Source organism: Lepisma saccharinum, chromosome 1, assembly GCF_977018435.1.
Source record: "Lepisma saccharinum chromosome 1, izLepSacc3.1, whole genome shotgun sequence".
Lineage (NCBI taxonomy): Eukaryota > Metazoa > Arthropoda > Insecta > Zygentoma > Lepismatidae > Lepisma > Lepisma saccharinum.
In genome coordinates, this window is record NC_139229.1 from 32,120,818 (window position 1) to 32,142,226 (window position 21,409).

The 21,409-nt window shown below is 38.9% G+C and overlaps 1 protein-coding gene across 1 annotated transcript; it reads right to left on the minus strand.

Moving 5' to 3' along the window:
- Positions 1–5,373: 5,373 nt before the first annotated feature.
- On the minus strand, positions 5,374–18,860 carry LOC145989559 (uronyl 2-sulfotransferase-like). The gene is made up of 4 exons (XM_083124864.1): positions 18,427–18,860; positions 10,921–11,276; positions 7,220–7,386; positions 5,374–5,976 (listed from the first exon to the last, which is right to left on the minus strand). Exons 1-4 carry the CDS (start codon positions 18,814–18,816, stop codon positions 5,837–5,839), a joined length of 1,053 nt encoding a protein of 350 aa, XP_082980990.1. The 5' UTR covers positions 18,817–18,860; the 3' UTR covers positions 5,374–5,836.
- Between the last annotated feature and the right edge of the window lie 2,549 nt (positions 18,861–21,409).

A 21,409-nucleotide genomic window follows, 5' to 3' on the forward strand; every position in this document is an offset into this window, starting at 1 on the left:
GTTTTTATATTTTTTTCTAGAAAGTAAATTTTTTGTAAGGTTGGTGTGGGGCAATGGTGCGCTTCGGAGAAAGGGTGCGCACGATTCCCCCGTATATGTAATTGAATGCGCACAATTTCCCCAAACGACATTAAAGGTGAAACAAGTAGTAATACCCAGGTTTTTATTTTGTTCACGGATGCCACGAAATTACAACAGAAAAACTGAGACGAACTCCTACTCTCAGGGTAATCTGAAAAACGCTCTGGACGCTATCAAAAATGAAGGAAGAAAAATAAGGGAAGTTGGCAGATGGTTCAACATACCTGAGTCTACTTTACGGAAAAAGCTTGTAGAAAATCGTGATCTGCCTACTCCAACCCGGCTTGGAAGAAAATCAACGTTTTCTGTTGAAGTGGAAAGTGAATTGAAGGACTATGTTCTGACACTGGCAAAGTTATTCTACGGGTTAACTCCGAAAGAATTAAGACGCATAGCATTTAGATATGCAGAAGATCACGAAATCGTACATTCTTTCAATATGGAACAGGCTCTAGCAGGTAAAGACTGGCTGTACGGATTTTTAAAACGAAATTCCGATGTAACTCTACGACAACCCGAAGGAACAAGCTTAAATAGAATTACTGCATTCAATGAAGAAGAAACGAAGCTATTTTTCTCAAATCTTCAGAAAGTTATGGATGAATATAAATTTGAGCCAAGGCAAATCTACAACATGGATGAGACAGGAATAACGGTCGTCCCAAAGAAGTGCCCGAAGATTTACGCTGCGAAAGGTATGAAGAGGATTGGTGCTGCTACTTCAGCAGAAAAAGGGCGCACAATAACTGGTGTTTTTGCTGTCAACGCTGCTGGATCTTATATTCCTCCAATGCTGATTTATCCGCGGAAACGTATGACACCTCAATTACAAAGAAATGGTCCTATCGGGTGTTCTTACAAGTGTTCGAAAAATGGTTGGACAAACGCAGAATTGTTCACTGAGTGGCTAGTTCACTTCCAGAAATCTGCAAAACCCGCAGCAAGTGACCCAGTGCTGCTTATTTTAGATAACCATGCAAGCCATATTTCAATCGAGAGTTATGAATTCTGCAGGAATAACCACATTCATATGGTATCTCTGCCACCGCACACATCACACCAGTTGCAGCCGCTCGACGTAACATTTTTCAGTCCATTGAAAAATGCATTGTACAGGGAATATGATCTTTATTTAACTACAACTGGCCATGAGAGGGTGACAGAATATGATTTGGCTGAACTCCTAAATCATGCTTTCATAAAAGTTGCAACAATGGAGAAAGCTGTTTCAGGTTTCCGCTCTACAGGAATATTTCCCTTTAATCCCGACAAATTTCAGGATCATGATTTTGCTCCTGTTCAGGACGTTACACTTGTTATCGCTGAAGATTCTTCCTCTCCTAAAGGTTTGAACAAATCATGTGGCATTCCGAACAGTGCAGATAGAGACTTAGTGGAAGAAAACAAAGATTCTTCCTCTCCTAAAAGTTCGAACAAATCATGTGGCATTCCGAACAGTGCAGATGAAGACTTAGTGGAAGAAATCATCCATCCAAATCCTGATAATAATGTGCCTTCAACATCTGCTGCAGGGACAAACTCTTTCCTTTGCTTTGTCCCAATGGGATTATGTCAAGGAAAAGGGAATGATACCAAAACTGTAAAGAATTCTCGGCGAGCAAAACAACATTCAGAAATTTTGACCAGTACGCCCATTAAACGCAAGTTAGAAGAGGCCCAAAAGAAGAAACAAGAAGGAAGTAAGAAGAAGTTGGACAAAATAACGGGACACCATAAACGTCGGTGTGGAATGAAAAGCATCAATAAGAAGCTGATAAGGAAAAGGCAACTTTCAGAGTCGTCTGAGTCAGACACCGAGGATCAAGAAATTGTTTTTGATGACGATGAATTGGATGACGTAGACTTAGAAAGCGGACAAGGCAGTGCTTTGATTGTACAAGACACTAATGAACGTTTTGGAATTTGTGGTGACTTTGGGAAAGACGGTGAATTATGGTATCGATGTGTTTCTTGCTGTGAATGGAGCCATGCAGAGTGTACTGGTGTCGATACAGCCAACAATTACGTGTGTGATTTTTGTAATCGAAAATAACATCGTCTTCCCCATTAATTTTCTTTCAATTTTAAATATTGAAACAGCAATTCAATTGCCTTCTACAATTGTAAGGCAACCACTTTTAACACATTCAATTTATATGTTGTTAATCTGATATATAACTACATACATTTTTATTTGCTGAACTATTTATTAATGCGCACCATTGCCCTACCCTTGCGTATCATTACCCCATAGGTTGGGGAATTGTGCGCAAATGCAGGTTTGCATTACATGATGCATTACTCACGTACACACTGTTTTCTTTCAATTATAATTATTTCATTCAAAAGGAGAAAGAATGAAAAAGTATTAAGCTAAATTTCATATTTTCTCAAGCAAAACCTTTCCAAATATAATGAAAATTGCTTAGGTGCGCACAATTCCCCCACTTTCCCCTACATTAGCCGCTTACAACGAACCAAGAACTGTCTTCAGTTAATTCTCATTGTTCACACACACAAAAAATACATATTCGTTAAACACTGGCGTACGTAGAGGGGTGGCCGATGGTGTTCCAGCCCCTACCGAAATTTTGAGAAAATCAGAATTTTCAAATAAAAATCCGTTAAGAACTTTAAAAAATCAAAATGTGTAAATGCGAAACCTCTTTTAAAGTGAATCCCGTTTACCATTTTTGTCTTTGAATACAATTTTAATAGACTGAAAAGCTCCAAAAATACGAAATATTTTATTATGCATCCTGCCCTCCAAAACGAAGCCATGTGCTATCCACATTTACTATTCCAGTCCCTCCCGAAAAAAAAAAAAAATCCTGCGTACGGCAGTGTATTCAACATTGTTGCAACTGAGATACAAAACAACTTTTTTCTCTTTTAAATCATAGTTACCCTAACCTAACCTCATAAACTCGTGTTTATTTTCAAGGCATCACTCTGAAAGACCCGTGTGTTTGGAATGCTGTGCTTTTCTCCATGCTGCATGGAAATAATAATTCAAATTATTATTATTATTATTATTATTAGTAGTAGTAGTAGTAGTAGTAGTAGTAATAGTAATATTATTGTCCCAGATCTTTGACTGTGAAAAATTGGCCATTTAATTTTTTTCCACAGCATTTTTCATAATATTTCACAAGCTCAAGGGGACGGGTTTAAACCCCGTAACCCCCCCTTGCGTACGCAACTGCATTCAATAACTTTCAACAGGTCATCACTCAGTGATACACTGCTTATTCCGCATCTGTTGAGAAATGGAACGTTTTTACACCTTGTAGGCTATGTGGATTATTTTTTCTTTCATAAGTTTACAACACTGTTAGGGTACACGTGCTTTTGTTTACAGAAGGTCTTAAGTTCTATGATTCTCACTTGTACAACGCAAATGCATTATAATATGATTACAGTTCCAACTTTTAAATTTAGTCAACACATGTGCGTTAGACAATTATAACACGTAAAATATTTTAATTTGATTTGATGAAGTGCCGACTGCAGGACCTACTCCCTCATGTTTGTATTCTATCTTTTCGCTTTACTGCCTGAATCCACTGAATTCTCCATCTCGGGTCTGTCTAAAAACGATGCATAGATACTTGGGGGGAAGAAATTGTTCCCAACCTCATGTTGAAACAAACAGCCATGCAATGATCGTCGCCTTTTCTGTGAGACATTACTAGGGGTGTGCGGGACAGAAATTTTTGGATCGGGACGGGGAAAATTTGCAATTTCCCGACAGTCGGAAAATTTTCGGGACGGGAAATGTTCCAAATTCCCCGAAGCTCTGGAAATCTCGAATTCTACGTGCCATTTTCACCCTTACGTGATTGTTTTTACATTTCTGGTACAAAAACTAATAATTTCTGATAAGTTACAGACCTTTACAATGCAAAAAACATTGAGAATTAAGACTTTTTAAAATTACCATTCGGTATTTCCCGACTGCTCGGGATCCCGAGAATACGTGAAGTCATTTCCCGAAGTCGGTACCGGGCCGGAAATTTTTTTTCCCGATCCTGGTCCCGACTTTTCGGGATCCCGCACACCGCTAGACATTACAGTTACTTACACCTTTGAAATCCATGTTATTTTTTCAAAACCAGAAGTAGGATCCTCGCCTGCGTTACAGCGCCTTGCCTGCGCCGAACACAAACAAAACTGTATCCGGTCAATAGCCCGCGGCAGGCCTGACCGGTAACTGAGCCGCTGAACAGGCATATGAATCGTCCAGTAGCGCACTGTCCCAAAGTCATAACCTATTTCCTTGCATTGGCGTCCTTTCCCCTTGTTACCTCTTAAAGGGTAGCGGAAATTGCATCCCTCTTCGTTTCTGTCGGCTGTAGAAAAAAAAAATATCCTCTTCAATATATTTAACAATGTTGTTATTTTATTCAAAACAACTTTTTAATTCTTCACATTTTTTTGTTGTTTGCGGTAACACGCCTCTACACCCAGTGTATTGATACACACTGTTGCCTTTAACTTTGCCCCCATGCACCCCCGTTAAATCCGCCAATGCCTGAATACTACAGATGACCTGAGTGACCACGGAGATATTTTTTCGGGGGAGGGGGCCGACTTTCGGGATCCCTCACACTCCTTAGCTATAATGTTATGTGTAAAATATTAAAAAAAAACGGGGGGTATCATCTAAATAACTGGTACTATAACGGCGTACTGAAGGGATCGGCTGATGGGATTGCAGGCCTCAACAGCATAATAGCTACTATAAAAATAAAACTTTAAAAAAAATGTGGGTAACTTGGAGGAATATACTTGTACAAATCTTGGGAAAGATGCCAGTAGCAACTGAATTACTAATTCTGTGAAGATTTTAGGAATCAATGTATTCGAATACTATTAACGTTTTTAAATAAAATTGTACAGCTTGTCAAGGTAGCATTGGCTGGGGGGGGGGGGGAAATTGACACACACACACAAATATATATATACACAACTTAAATTAAGTTCAATAATAGAGTTGTAATTCTTTCTCAAATTTACAAGATTGATTCAGGATATTCGATTATGATTTTTATGAACCAAATCTGATAATAACTGGTCAATTGAGAAAATGGCCTGTAAACTTGAGCCTACTGGGGACTGCCCAATACCTTAAGCTATCTAAATGAAAGATATAATTCCTCATTAGATTAACGTTGAGTAGAAGGTATTTATTTACATATCAGAATGGACACAGAGAAAAGCAAATACAACATTTTTAAAATGTGATTTTAATATAAATATTTTTCCCCGTTGAAACATTATGAGGAAAAGATTTGTATTTATTAAATCACTATTGTGCATGTAGACTAATCAAGAATGGACCCACATTATAAAGTTTCATCCGAACCAATGGAATGAACCCTACTGGGAAGAGATAGCCTCAGTAGTGTCGACACAAATAATTTGGAAGGAAGGAAAGAGTGGTAGATGGTGAACACAAAGTTTTCAGAAATTCGTAAAGTTCATACAGTCACGACAAAATTGCTGTTGGAGGACAACCGAACTTCTAGGGGGTCGTGTCCCACCTTTGACCCCTTGAGCGTCGCCACTGGATAATCTTGATTATTATTAGCCACTTCACTAGAGGAGAAAAAGAGGAAGCCAGTAAAAATTAGTATCCACACACACGGCGACCCGCACATACACACTAGATTCTCTTTTCTGCTCACTGTTTTCTTGCTGGTTGGCACTTAACACAAATTCATTTTCACAAAATGAGGTATTGTCAATGGCATTAGTTTGTAAGCTGGAGGTATAATCGTCGGCGAATGAAATAATAGAAGTCATATTCCTTCTCAAGGACAGATTCCAATTTCTTACGTACTTCCGGGCTCAGCTCTCTTGGCCTGCTCTTGTTCCTGTTTTTATGAGGTTCTGAGAAAAATAAAAAAAAGGTGTAATGCTTTACCGTTATACTTGTATTAATTGTTTATGTTTTCTTTCATTATCTTTTACACTAGCTACAACTTCACCTAGTCGTGTAATCTAAAATATGCATCTGTCATACATACTAAGTTCTAAAGCAACCATTAGTTTCTCAACTGGAATAAACTGAACACAACAATATATAACCAATCACAACCGCACGGTTTCAAATCAAAAGCGAAAGATTTGTCGAGAAGCTCACACGAATACAATTACAACCCACAATTAATCGATGTTAAAGTTTTCTTAGAAGTTATTGGATCCTTGAATTGAACCTTGTACTATCACCTATTCAAGGGGTCCCTGGTTCGATAACTGGTGGGAGGCACATAGTGGTTCGGATTCCATTTTAAACTCTAGGTCCAGTCCCGATTAGCCTTACTGTCCATAAAGTGGACTTAAAACAGCAAATCAATCAATCAATCATTGTACTATCACCAGTTATCTTATTATATTCTATTGCTTCTTAATTATTGTTGATATCTAATGGTTATCTGATTGCACTTATGAATACACGATTTCTTAATTATATATATTTAGAGTTCTTAGTTCTGTGTTGCTTTTATGATTTTTGTCTTAATTTTTATCTGCATTTTGTTTTATTTTTATTTTATAATTGCATTTATACTCAATGCGCAGACAACATGAAATCTGTTTCCTGCTAAGGGTTAGTGAGAGAACCTCTCCCGCTAAATAAAGATATATTAGAGGTAAATTTCCCCGTGCCATGGTGGCATGAAGGCACATTTAGAAGATGTGGGTGAAGGCCAATCTCGGTCATTTTCGAGATGAAATGATCACCACCACGGTCCGGCCGCTTTACCCTACAGAGTTGAACCCAGGTACCCATTGATTTGAGGCTGGGTGATCCCCAGAGGCGCTTTATGCAGGGAAAAGGCCGGAAATATTCCGATCTTAAATCGACCACCCCGGGAATCGAACCCGGGTCTACGTCCTGGCAGTGAGACGCCCTACCGACTAGATCACCGTGGCTCCATAATCATCATCATCTTGGGTTAGAAAATGATTAAGAATGTCAAATTTCCAGGGGGGGCCTCAAAATAACATTTTCGCCCAGGAGAGATGGATTTTTGGAGCAACCCCTACTTTCCAATCCTACCCCAAACCACTCTACTTTCCACCTTCCACCAATAGAAATCATTTTTCGTTGATAAAGCATTCATTGACTTACCTACAAGGTCCTTAAAGTACATTTGGCGGACACCTCTGAAGAAGTACGGTAACTTCTTCTCAAGGGCTGCCAACGTGGTATTCAGGTCTTCCAGTATTCCGACCACAGAGAAGTATCGCTCCACGTTGGCTTTTGCCATTTCCAACGCCCAAGGATCATTCAGAACCCTTAAAGACAAGTGGAAACCATATTAGCTACCAAAAAAAGTACCTTGCACGATAAGAGCAATGTTACGTGAGTCATTCCATGCCAAATCAACACAGATATGTGCAATTTTTAACCTGACCATCTCCGATTTTCATGAAATTTGGGGAGTTGAAACTATGCATAGAACTTAGTAACTATGAAAATTTTTAGTCTCGTGCGTCTTGTAATTGTTAAATTATACAAGGTCAAAGTTTGCAGAAATTGCCCTTTTTGAGCCCGCTTAGCTATACTAAATCTGCTGTAACTCCGCCCCTATTGTACAGTGAATTGAACAAGCTTTCCAGTGATATATAACAACCCTACCTTTGGATAAAACTATAATTTTGTCACGTGACCTTGACTTTTGACCTTGAATATCTCAAAACATGTCATCACCAAAAATCGTGAATAAAATATATTTGGTCCCTCATACCATACTCTAAAACATACCAAAAAATCATTCTGGGACTGCAATGGGATCAGAAGATACAAAATAATATGTGTAACTATGTGACTGATAAAAGCCCCATTACATGAACTATGAAGAGTCAAATGTCCCTTAACACCCCCTACAAAATGTGAAGGAGTTATCCTAGGTATAATTGGTCATAAAAGAAATAGGTTAGGCACAGGGAGATCCCTAGCCGTGTGTGTCAAGCGCAGATCCGTCATATTGTTGACCGCCATATTGAATTCAACGCAAATATTTCAAAGGAAAGGGGGTTATATGATATATCAAATGAGGCTAGAATTTCACGAGAAATGAAGTGACGAAGGATTTTCCAACATATATTTAACCAGCAAAAATTTATTACTGCATGCTTGTAACCATTTTCTCCTTTTAGAGGTGTTAAAAACAAAGCATTGGAATGCTCCTAACGTGTTAGGAACTCATCGAGATCAAGCTGACATCTTGGGAGAGAAAGAAGTATACGCACCATTGCGTATGATTTTAATCAGCTACATTCACCAAATAGTTGAATAGTGAAGAATATTGGAAAAAGTATCTCAAACAATTATGTGACACTTCCTTCGGAATGAAAAATTCTTTAGTGACGAGGCAAATTTTTATGTTCACGGTGAAGTTAATAAAAATAATATGCAATACCTGTGATTTGCTCAGTCGAATGGTTGTTGCTGGTAAGCTAATTATGTGGTATAATGTATGGCGAACGGAAATGGTTGGTCCATATTCAACAACGGAACCTTAAATGGTGAGGGCTACTTGGATTTGTTAAGTGAACAGGTTTTTTCACCCTTGCTTACGGGATATGGCACTTTTCGAGAGTTTTGAAACAGGACAGAGTGTGACCACACTATGTGGACATTTTCGCAATTTCTTCATGGTAATTTTCTAGGTAGATTGATGGGCACACGGGGATCTATTAAAAGGCCTGCACATTCCCCAGATCTAACATCTTAGGAGGACTTTTACCTTCAGAAACATTTGAAGAGAATGGTGCATGCACTAAAAGTCCCTGATATTGACCATCTGAGAGAAGGCATAGTTGCTGCTTGCGATGTTGTTGCACATGCTACATTACCAAATGTTCTATGCGAGTGTGAGAGACGTCAACGAGTGTGCTCACAGGAACATTGACAACATTATAATGTGCATATATCGTAAGTGAAAGATATGTGTATAACTTTTTGCTGGCGTAAGACACGTTGGAAAATCCTTCGTCACTTCATTTCTCGTGAAATTCTAGCCTCATTTGATATATCACATCACCCCCTTTCCTTTGGAAAGTTTGCGTTGAATTCAATATGGCGGTCAACAATATGACGGATCTGCGCTTGACACACACGGCTAGGGATCTCCATGTGCCTAACCTATTTCTTTTATGACCAATTATACCCAGGATAACTCCTTCACATTTTGTAGGGAGTGTTAAGGGACATTTGACTCTTCATAGTTCATGTAATGGGGCTTTTATCAGTCACATAGTTACACATATTATTTTGTATCTTCTGATTCCATTGCAGTCCCAGAATGATTTTTTGGTATGTTTTAGAGTATGGTATGAGGGACCAAATATATTTTATTCACGATTTTTGGTGATGACATGTTTTGAGATATTCAAGGTCAAAAGTCAAGGTCACGTGACAAAATTATATTTTTATCCAAAGGTAGGCTTGTTATATATCACTGGAAAGCTTGTTCAATTCACTGTACAATAAGCTTTACTTGAGCTTCCTAGGCAAAATAGGGGCGGAGTTACAGCAGATTTAGTATAGCTAAGCGGGCTCAAAAAGGGCAATTTATGCTAACTTTGACCTTGAATAATTTAACAATTACAAGACGCACGAAACTAAAAATTTTTATACTTACTAAGTTCCATGCATAGTTTCAACTCCCCAAATTTCATGAAAATCGGAGATGGTCAGGTCAAAGGCTGTGTTGATTTCGCATGGAATGACTCCGAATGTAAAAATCCATCTTAGGTAAAATTTTAGGTGAAAACGGAAAAAAGATACATTTTATGAAAAAATATCAACAATGCAGCAAAAATGGAAGATATCTGGATCACAATCTCTTCGAAGACTTTCCCGTCGTGTAAATTATTCCAACCAAAAAAAATAGTAATACAAATTTGAACTTCCCGTTAATCAATTCTTAAAATTATTGCAATAACGCAACTTGTATAAACCTAACGAGAAACAAACATAAAAATTTCATCATCATATCATCACTCATCCTCATCTTCGCAACCAGCAGAAAAGCAAAGTAAAATAAACCAAATCAATCAATTTTAACTGTATCGCCCTTCTCTCTCATTAATTTAAAAAATAAAGGTACATTATACAGAACGGTAAAGATTGGATCTTACTTTTGTCAATAATATTTATGTATTTTCCAATGCCATGTAACATTTGAAATGTTATCGAGGTGAAAGCAATGTTCAGAACGAATACGAAAGAACGATTCAGTCAGAAAACTAAATATTATACTCTTATAATGCACTTTGTTAAATGCTGTAAAGGGACTATACTTGACTAATCCTGTGACGTCACAGAAGCTTGTGTGAGGCCCATATATAGCATCTCGGAGGCTCCGCTTTGTGGTGCAATTTATAATCGTTATCTATGTTTATGCCTGTTTAAACTATTCAAACTTAAATAAAATAAACGGTTGTGTTAACTTTTTGTAAATTAATAGGTAGACTTAAATTTTAACGATCCTTCAGTCCGAAGCGACAAGGGGTTTCACACCGAAATGACGAGCGGCAAACTACAGGGGCCTCTTTAGTCAATTAGAAAGCATTCATCGCGCATGCGCGAACAAATCGAAGCGACACGTGCAGCTTGTCCTTCGGTTTGATAGGATATCTGAAGATTGGTTTCTTGGAAACCGCTTCGGACTGAAATTTCCCTACGATCACCACTTCCACAATGGTCGAGATCGAGAATGTACGGAACTCTCCTTCTATACTGCAGGGGATTCACAAACATACACGCACACAAAAAGTTCACCATTCACAAGTAATCACACACAAGAATGAAATGATACGCACATGCACCACTTATTGTGCCCGCAGAAATAAGGTATTGTGAGGTCGTACTGCAGTCCGCTTTGGAAATGGCACTCTGGGTCATTTAACAACACACAGTCTTCGAAAGAGGATATTCCAGACTTCGTGGTGTAAGGCTGCACCCTCGCAGACTTCAGGTCCGGGTTGCGGGGGTTGGGAGTCACTCTGCTGTAGTAGAATCTTGAAGCAGCTTTCTCCACTGGGTCTCGAATCAAGTTTATGAAAGTTGGAGATTGCCTGTCAAACGCCGTGAAGTTCACAAAGTAAACGTGACGGTCGAAGGATAATGGTATGGCTTCTTGCTGCACAATATGGGTGACCTCATCAACCAATTCCTCCTGTGGATAGATAGAGATAGTTCTGTAAGATATATAAAGGGTGATTCAATAGTAATGCACAGAAAAGCTCTTTAATTATTGTCATCAATCCTTATTTATAGAGCCTGGATAATTATGTACTAAATCCAGTAAAATTTGTACATACTTATACTGGGTGACCTAATTAACAGTAGCCCCGCTCAAAGACATTTGTCTATGAGGCAAATGACGTCTATATTGCACCAGTAAAATGGAATAGTCTATTGTAACGTGAACCGTGTTAGGTACTCAAGGTCATCAGTACAGAATCTTAATTTGTTTTTATGATCCTTGGCATGTAACTGTTGATCGGAGAGGCCCCCGGCTATAGCTCGACCACAAGGAAAAAAACCTTCCGTCCAAAGCGTTCGCGCAACTTCCCTGCCGTTATCGGTGTTCGGGGCAGTGTTGCCAGGTCAGATTTGAAAAATTCGGGAGATTGTTCCTTGGAAACCAGAAGTTCTGCTGCAAAATCCGATAATCTAATAGAAGAGGATGAACGACGTTCTTGGGGGGGAAGGGCGGCATAGTTGTGCGCACTGGGGGGGGGGGCGGCAAGGCGGAGTGGCGCGCATTGTTTACGGTGTAAACGTCACAGATGCTTTTGTAACAATGGTGCTAAACCCAGCACCCTGTGTTTGGCGAAGATATACCGAAGATCTCCATTTCAGGAGTGGACATGTTTCAAACAAAAGAAAGTAAACCGCCCGAAGGAACCGACCAACATCTTTCATCTCTTCCGCATTTTCCGGTTAGAGGGTGCGTGGAAAACACCCTCAAATTTGCCCTTTCTCAGCATCGACACAAGGGGTTGGGATGCCTCTATTATCGCGAGGAATTTTTATGACAGGAAATGGTAGAAAGTTGTGTTCACAGATGAAGCTAACGTGCCGCCTTTCGTTGTCAGCGATTTTCCACAATCTTTCAAGTCGAATGCTAACAATAACAAATCAATTTGCCTTCTGATGGTGTTCGTGTGCAGCTATCGATAGGGGTGGGCACGCGTCCTGCACCATAATGAAAAAATGCATTACGTATGTGAAATATATTTGGTGAATTAGACAGCATGTCTTCCTCAATAATTCAAGATAGCAACGCTTATGCTAGGGTGCCACCCATCCTCTCCATCTGCTAGAAATACACACACACACCCACAAACACATACATGTATAACATAATTTGCCCACGCTACGAAGTCAGTGTTTCTACCTCGTAAGGCAAGGACGTTTCACTGTGTTTGTGTCACTTCATCCATTTCATCAGTTTTTCATTCATCCATATTGTCGTACTTACCCGTAGAGGCACAAAAGCGACGTAAAATAACTAAAATAAAAATAGAGTTTAGGGTGGGATAAAATACAGCCATCTAAAAATAGTAATGTAGTAAAAGTAATAAAATAATGTCCTAGCACAATTGAGTAGCGTTTGACATAATTTCACAGTTCAAACAGCACTTTTCAGGGCTGAGTGGAGTTCCACTCCACATCTCCCCTCCATGTTCAAGTAAGATGAGCAGGAATCGTGTTTTTGAACTGGCCGTCGGAGGTGCCATAGCAATAGTTTATTATGGAATCCTACCGAGAAATCAATAGGTCTGGCAACACTGACGTTGGCGACTCTGAAGGCTTCTTCCTCCTGTCTTTTTCCCCCACCCGCCAGCGCGATGGGGTCTGCGCAGGTTTCTTTCCTTGTGGTTCCACTATAGTTTTGACTGGGACACCCTGTATAAGTATGTATCTAAAAATTGAAACATGTATAATGAAACCATTAAAAAGAAAGAAATATGTAATATCAAAAACATCATATTACCAGCACTTGTGTTCTATTTTTTTAAAAATAAGACGGACAAACCAACACGAAGCGTTTCTCAAATGCAATATTTAACATAATATTTCCGTTAATTTTCCAACACACACAATCCCCGTTACAGTAAGGTAAGGAACATCAATTTCAAACATGAAACTTCATTTATTGTGTGACAGGACTTTGTATTGGCTAAATGATCCTCCCGTCAAGTAATGTCAGTTATACTTTTTATATTTTTACCAAAGTTTAATTTTCTTTCCGATTTCTGTCTTTTTAAAGCAATTAGAGGCCCCTTTGCAGACGGAGGCCAGGGCTGGAGAACCCCAAGCCCCCATAAGTCCAGTCCTCGTTGCTATGATGACAACTGCAAAAACCGAATGAATGTCCTTTCTCAAAAAGCCAATGTTTGATGACCTAATTCAACATAAAGAACCATCCTATGCAAGACTTCATGTTCCAAAGGTCAAGCAAACAAAAGAACATCACTTTTATGTAACAACGCCTATGGGTGGAACGAAGTAATCACCCATTGGTTTGTCCTATTGCAAGATAGGTTTTCGTTTGTTTCGCTGTCCTCGAACGTGACTTAGAAGAATGGTCCATACGTGTCGGAGACTTGCCTTGACCTCTGATGAACCGTTAGTAAGGCACAGGCAACTTTCCCCGTTGCTTCCCATCTCGGCTGGGAGGAAATTGGCATGTGATCTCATCTCGATGAAGAAAGCCGCTCTCTCCAGATGATCTTGTGATCTGGAGTCCCACTCTGTACTTGTCCTCATCTACTACAAAGTTTCAACTACAAATAAAGTAGATGTTATTTGTAGCAGCATTAAGAAAAAAGACAGGAAGAGATAAGATAATAGCCACAGAATGAGAGACGAAGAGAAAGAAAAACATACAGAAGGAGAGAATGATATAGAAACAAAGAAATAGAGAAAGAGATAGAAAGAACGATAAAGAGAAATATACAGAAACAGGTAATGAGAGAAACAAAGAGATAAAACGAAGAAGGAGAGGGATAAAGAAAAATGAGAATGAGAGAAATAAAGAGAAAGAAATAAAACGAAGGAAAGGAGAGAGGAAGAAACAATGATAGAAAGCAAAAGAACAAAGAGAAAGAGAGAGAGAGAGAAAGATATAAAAACAAAGAGAGGGAGAGAAAGAGAGATGGAAACAAAAAGGAAGAGAAAGATACAGAAAAAAAGAGGAAGAGAGAGAGAAAGGAAGATATAGAAACAAAGAGAAAGAGAGAGGAATATATGGAAAGAAAGATAGATAGAAAGATATCGAAACAAAGAGGAAGAGAGAGAAAGGAAAATATAGAAACAAAGAGAGAGAGAAAGAAAGATATAGAAACAAAGAGAGAGAGAAATATATGGAAAGAAAGATAGAAAGAGAGAGAAAGGAAACCTATAGAAACAAAGAGGAAGAGAGAGAAAGGAAGATATAGAAACAAAAAGAGAGAGAAAGAAATATATAGAAACAAAGAGGAAGAGAGAAAAAGGAAGATATAGAAACAAAGAGGAAGAGAGAAAAAGGAAGATATAGAAACAAGGAGATTGATTGATTGATTGATTTGCTGTTTTAAGTCCACTTTATGCACAGTAAGGCTAATCGAAACTGGACCTACAGTTTAAAGTGGGATCCGAATCACCATGTGCCTCCACCGGGTATCGAACTCGCGATCCCTTGATTACAAGGCAAAGACGACAAAGAGAGAGAGAAATATATAGAAACAAAGAGAGAAATATACATGGAAAGAAAGATAAAGCTAGAAAGATATAGAAACAAAGAGGAAGAGAGAGAAAGGAAGATATAGAAACAAGGAGAAATTGAGATATATAGATACAAAGGGAAATAGATAGGAAAAATGATTGAAACAGAATGAGAGAGAAAGAGATAGAAGCAAAGAGAAAAAGGGAGATGGGTTTCGCTATCCACAATATATACACACACGGGTGTGTTCGGCAGTACGTATTGCTGGCCTCCGTGGCGAAGCAGTCAGCTTAACGTGCTACGAAGCCAAAAGTCCCAGGTTCGAAACCTGGCCATTTAATGATCTATCCTGTCATCAATTCGTAATTCATCCACATCGTAGCGATTAATAAAGGAGGTGGAAAAGCGACGCATAATAACAAAATATAGAAATATAAGTATTTGTGTATTAGTATATTACTTTAAGGGAGTTTCGGGGAGTCAAACCCCCAAATCTCCTAGAAACGCCCTTCTAAAGTAAAGCATCGAGCAGTAATATTTTGGAAAAAAAAATCAAGAAAAATCAGTATATTTGTTCAAATCCTATTCTATTCCACTGGAAAGTATGGGTGGACCGCAGTTACAACGCTTGTAACAAACATTCGTGCCTATTACATTTTTTCTATTCTGAGCAGTTTTACTTTCCCTGGAAGATACTGTAGCTATTTTTGAGAGGAAAGCACACAGCGTTTTTTTTTTTCCTTAGCTTCCTTTGTTCCAGAATCAAAGGTCATGCCGGATGATTGGAAAGCTGTTCTCCGCTTTCCAGGTCACAGGTTCCCCGCGAAATGTCACGCATTGTGTATTGAAATATATCCATCCGTTCACGCTTCGAACATCGACACAAAATCACATCGCTGCATCAGACTTTGCATCTACAAATCTGAACGCAGTCTCTCCCAGATAAAATCTTTGACTGGGTCCATGGCGCTCGCAGACAGTTTCCCAAGCGGCTTCAAAAAGCGAAGAGTGGCGTACTTAAGTTAGATATATTGACATCTAAGAACGTACTTATGGGGTCCAGGTGGTTCGAGCCCCTCTGAAACACTTACCAAGTACTTAATAGTAAAATACTAAATAATCAAATTACGTTTATTTAGTTCTTCTTGTGTTATCGACAGTTATTTATTTTTGTGGAGTTTCGATTGGAATCATATGGCTTTAAAATGTAGTACACCAAAGAAGATTTATTCACACTACTACTTATAATGTGTATAAACTATTAATCAAGAACTACCTCTTTTGCTATTCAATAAATATTAAGTTTTTCTTTCTTCTTTGACATTGATATGTGCTGTTATTTGATTTGATTTTTGTTATTTAGCGTCGCTTTTCTGTCGATTTTGGATAATCGCGACGATGAGGATGAGTGATATGAACAACAAGGGACAGTCACAAAGAACACCCATGTCCTGGCCGGGATTCGAACCCGGGATCCATGGCGTTGTTGCGTGTTCTGTACACCACTGTGCCACTGCGATCGGTATGTGCTGTTATATCTCTATTCTCATAGCGTCTTTTTACTATTCATGTAATTACAAAGAGATTAATTAATTTACACGTTGTTATGAATAGGTCCATAAATTACATTAACGTATTACATTTTTCTTTTTCTTAGTTTATTGCCGACCCCCGTGGCGGAGTGGTTAGCACATCGCGCATCGAATCCCGGCCTGAGCATGGATGTTTGTGAGTGTTCATTCATCAATTTCATCATATCATCACTCATCCCCATCTTCGCACATTAGCCGAAAGTGGCAGAGAAACCGAAGTAAAATAAAACAAATCAATCAATCTTATTATTTTATCTGAGACATTCGTTTCGGACTTTTTCCCGAAATACGTATATTTCTAGAAACGTGTCTATGTTTTAAGTAAAAAAGTTAAGAAGAAAGTAAGAAAGAGAGATTAAAGAAACGGTACAGAATGAGAGAAAGGAAGAGAATTCAAGAGGAAGACAGAGGGGGAGAAATGGAAAAAGAAGAGAAACACAAATGAGACAAATAAAGAAGAGAGGAGAGGAGATAAAAAGTAATATACAGAAGAAAGTTAAACACAGAAAGAGAGCCGGAAGAGAAACAAAAACGTGAAAGAGAAATAAATAGAGAGGAACGAAGGAGAGGGAGTCAAAGAAACAGAAAATAAAACAGACAGACAGAAGGAGACAAGAGAAGGAAGAGAAATAGCACACGATCGATAGAAATAAAGAAGAAACAGACATAAAATGGGAAGGAAAACACAGAGATAGGAACGATAAAGAAGAATGTGAACATTAACGAAAGAAAAACAGAAAAGATGGTCGAAAAATATAATACAAGGAAAGAAACAGACCAAAGAAGAAGAAGTAGGCAATTTTTCCTTATTGCCATATAGTGGGGATGCTTGGCCCTTAATATACGGTCAATTTGAAGCTAAAATTACTTATACATCCCCACCAGTAGGGCATTGAGTTTTTTTTTTTAATACTGATACGATGCGCCAAAAAAATATTGGTCATAATGATGTTCCTTAGTGTAAATATCTTTATATTTTATAAACAGCTAATCTAATAATAATTTAACCATTGAAAATGTAAAATTATATATGAGTTTATATATTTTATGGTTAGAGATTTCTTCTCCCGGAGTTTGCTGAATTAGGCTTTCTCATAGAATTTCCCAAATAGTTTTGTCAGAAGAAAGTACGTGTATGTATGACACGTATACGAAATCATAGCCACTAGTTTATGTAAAAAAAAACAACAAACATTTAATTCAGACAAGGAGGGCAAGAAGAAACCAATGGCTTCTTGACTATTTAGGCCAGTTTATACACTGAAAGGCAAATCGGGACTGAGTCTAGTCGGGATCCGAACTAGTATATGGTCCGCTGATCGCGTAAAGTGACCAACTTTCGGTTGGCATAGTGGTAACGTCATAACCTTGTTATCAAAGGTCCCGACTAAGTTACCCAATAGAGGCACACAGTGACTCGGATCCAAATATAAACTGCAGGTCCAGTCACGATCAGCATTTCTGTGCATAAAGTGGACTTAAGAACAAACTTATAATAATCAACCTGTGTCTGGACATTCCTTTGCATAGGCGTAACTTAGCGAGTGCAAGGGGCCCTTCCCCCCCTTAAAAAATTCAGGTTTATTAAAATTTACAAGAAGAGCAATTTTGTTAACCTCCTTGGATCTCAGGAGCAAAATAATAGAGACTAATTTTTGGATTTTGCAAATGTAACCGTTATTTAGGAAAATAATCCTGGACGCTGTTTTTGTGGGATGGAAAACTTTTCGAATCAAAGTTAAGCCCCAAGTTCGATTCTGTCCCCATCCCCCCCTCTACCTAATTTAGACCCTAAGGTACGCTCATGTTCCTCTGCTACTGGGCTCACAGGTGGAGTAAAATATGGTTAGGGATCTCAAAGGACGGAGTTTTGTATATATATAAAAAAACAATAAAAAAAATAAAATAAAAAAGAAACGGTGTCGTCTTGTGCAGTTTTCAAGCTATTACGAATCAAAAATAGGGTTGTGGACTTTTGAAACACCCTGTAGTTTGCAATTAACATAATAATTTCGAACCTGTTGCAGCCTGTTCAGCCTCCTCTTTTGGTTCCTTCCGAGTCTGACATGGCGGAAGTTGTTCTGTCCTTGTAACCACTGCATCAACAACACTAACATTTCACTCCCTGCCTTGGGGACTCTGTTGAAGAACACCACGTGATCGCTCAGCTGCTGGGGGATCCCCAACTCTGCGAGGGACTTTGTGACGTGCGCAGCCGCGGTGGGGAGTCGAACCGACGGCAGGCTGGAAGAGGACAGCTCCTTCTCCAAAGAAGAGCCGGGAATCGAACTCGAATCCGCCGCGGAGAGATCCAGGAACGGATGGCTCAACCAGAGATCGACTAGAGCCAGGGCGACAACGGCAGAGAGGCTGAGCGACACCAAGAGCCAGAAACGACGTCGAGACATGCTACATCCTCACAAGACCTTGCACCACCATCACTGACAACTCTATCTGGATGCACTGACTCGGCGAAATGAAAGTCCTCACGGCAACCCACTTTAATTTCCAGCAAGGACAGTGTTGCTAATCGTCGATTTTGTGATTTGCCGACGGGCTGTGGATGCTGGGATTCGGATTGGAGAGATGGGAAGGTCCGACACGGTTCGGCTTTCACTTTTAAAGAGGTTTGAATGATTCAGACAGGATGTGTAATGCGTCACTCTCAGGGTTGACTCTTAGCTGGAGGAAAAAAGTTATATTCTAGAGGGCGTTGCTCTCAACCACGCTGAATATGTTCATTATTAAGTAAGGTTTGTTAATGTTCATAAAGTCCACTTCATACACAGCAGCAATGATCGGACTTGGTTCTTGGTTATGTAGTAGCCTGAATTGTTTTAGGCACTTCCGTGAGTAATGTTACTTATTGTACTTTGTATTACCTGCGCTACCTCGATGGGTTCGAATTAGAGGATTTATTGTCAGGATTGAACATTCTTTGATCCGTTTCATTTTGTGCGTGAGGAAAACATGCACTGCAGAAAACGGATTGAATACTTGCGTAAATAGTTAAATGTCCTTAATGTATGATAAAGTAACGACGATCCTTTACTTTTAAAGTAAAGTAACGGTAATGTGTTACTTTTGGGAGCAAAGCAACGATAACAACCTACTTTTGGAAGGAAAGTAACGGTAACACCTTACATTTGGAAGGCAAAGTAACGAGAACGTCTTACTTTTAGAATCAAAGTAACGCTAACGCCTATCTTTTGGGAGTTTAAAGTAACGATAACGAATTACTTTTAGAAGAAAAGTAACGGTAAGGAATTTCTTTTGGGAGTATAAAGTAATGATAATGAGTTGTTTTTGGAAGCCAAGTAACGGCAACGTCTTACTTTTAGAATCAAAGTAACGGTAACGCCTTTCTTTTGGGAACATAAAGTAACGATAATGAATTACTTTTAGAAGAAAAGTAACGGTAAGAAATTTCTTTTTGGAGTAATAGGTTAATACAGTGCCAATAATTATTTACTATGTTGATACACAGTAGACTCGTAATCCTATATTCCGTATAATCCGAGAAAAAAAATAACAAAAATAAAATAAAATATCTTTGCTACTTTGGGGATCTCAATGCACTACGTTGAACAACAGTCAGAGGGAACACCTATGAACCATCGCTGTTCAGACGATGGTGTGACACTGTTGCTCAGAAAAGATGCAACGTCATGAATCAGAAGACGCTTGACCATTTCTTTGAAGTGTAAGTTCAATTTGTTTAACTATTTTATCCTAACATTATTGTTACTACTGCACTGAACAATGTAAATGCAATATTCATAGCAATACTGTACATCACACTTTTCACATACCCCTGCGTTGGCCTCTACTTCCGGGTATGTGGTATATTTTGTCAATCCCCCCCCCCCCCCTTGTCTAGCTGAGTGTCTAACCTTCCTCTTTTACGCCACGATTGTTTTTCAGTTTTAGTAAGATCTTCGAGCCGCTAGGTAAGGTTAGTTGAAGCCCCTTGCTGTCTGATTCCATGCGCGACTGTAGGCGTACAGTGGGATCCATGAGAATTACCGTACAAATTGTCCATGACCAGTTGTCATTAATTTTTCTCTTACATCCTATGTGTTTTTAAGCTATGGATTTTATGTATGCTGGTGAAGAAGTTGCCAACAGCTTGTTTTGAGTTTTTTTCTAATTCTTGAAGCTGTTATTGGGTCAAATAAAGTGCACGAACATGGTGATGGACAATTTGGACGGTAATACTCATAGATCCCACTGTACCTACTGTTTACTGAAAATCCGATCTCCCATTTCGTGCCCGATTAACGAAGAGTACATTTTTATAATTGTATAGAATTTAATATTTTTATAGTTTTGTAGAAACTTATAGTAGTAATTGAGGATTTGGCGTTTCAGACCCTTAATTTAGCATCTTTTAAAAAACTTGCCTCTGGCACCGTGCGCGACTATCGACGTAATTTTTCTCATGCAACTGACCAAAGGATACACAAGTTTCTTTTGTTATATTGTATTCACCTCTTCCAACTTTACATAGATTATATTCCAATTTTTTCTTCATGTAATTGGAAGCAGTCATCGGTTTATCTCAGTGGCGGACTGTATAGCACAGCGCGCTACGAGGCCAGGGGTCCCGGGTTGGAATCCCGGCCTGGACATGGATGTTCTTTGTGAGTGTCCATTCATTTCATCATATCATTACTCACCTTCATCGTCATTAGCCAAATATGACAGAAAAGCGACGCAATCAAATCACGTTATCTCGATCCCGTCCACCTCGAATTACCGGAACTCGCTGTATATGGAAACAATATAGAATTCAATTTTGTGTGAAGTCTAAACAACCTATTAGCGCGGCACAGACATGGATCATTTCGCGATAACGCAGCTGAAACTTTATGTCTGATTGGTGGCAAGCAGTGAAGGTTGGAAACTCTGACAATACAGCGTTAGTGGGTCACAATCTCGGCCAAAAGAAACCACCTACCATCTACATCTCTTGCACGTGACTTGCGTAAATTTTAAAAT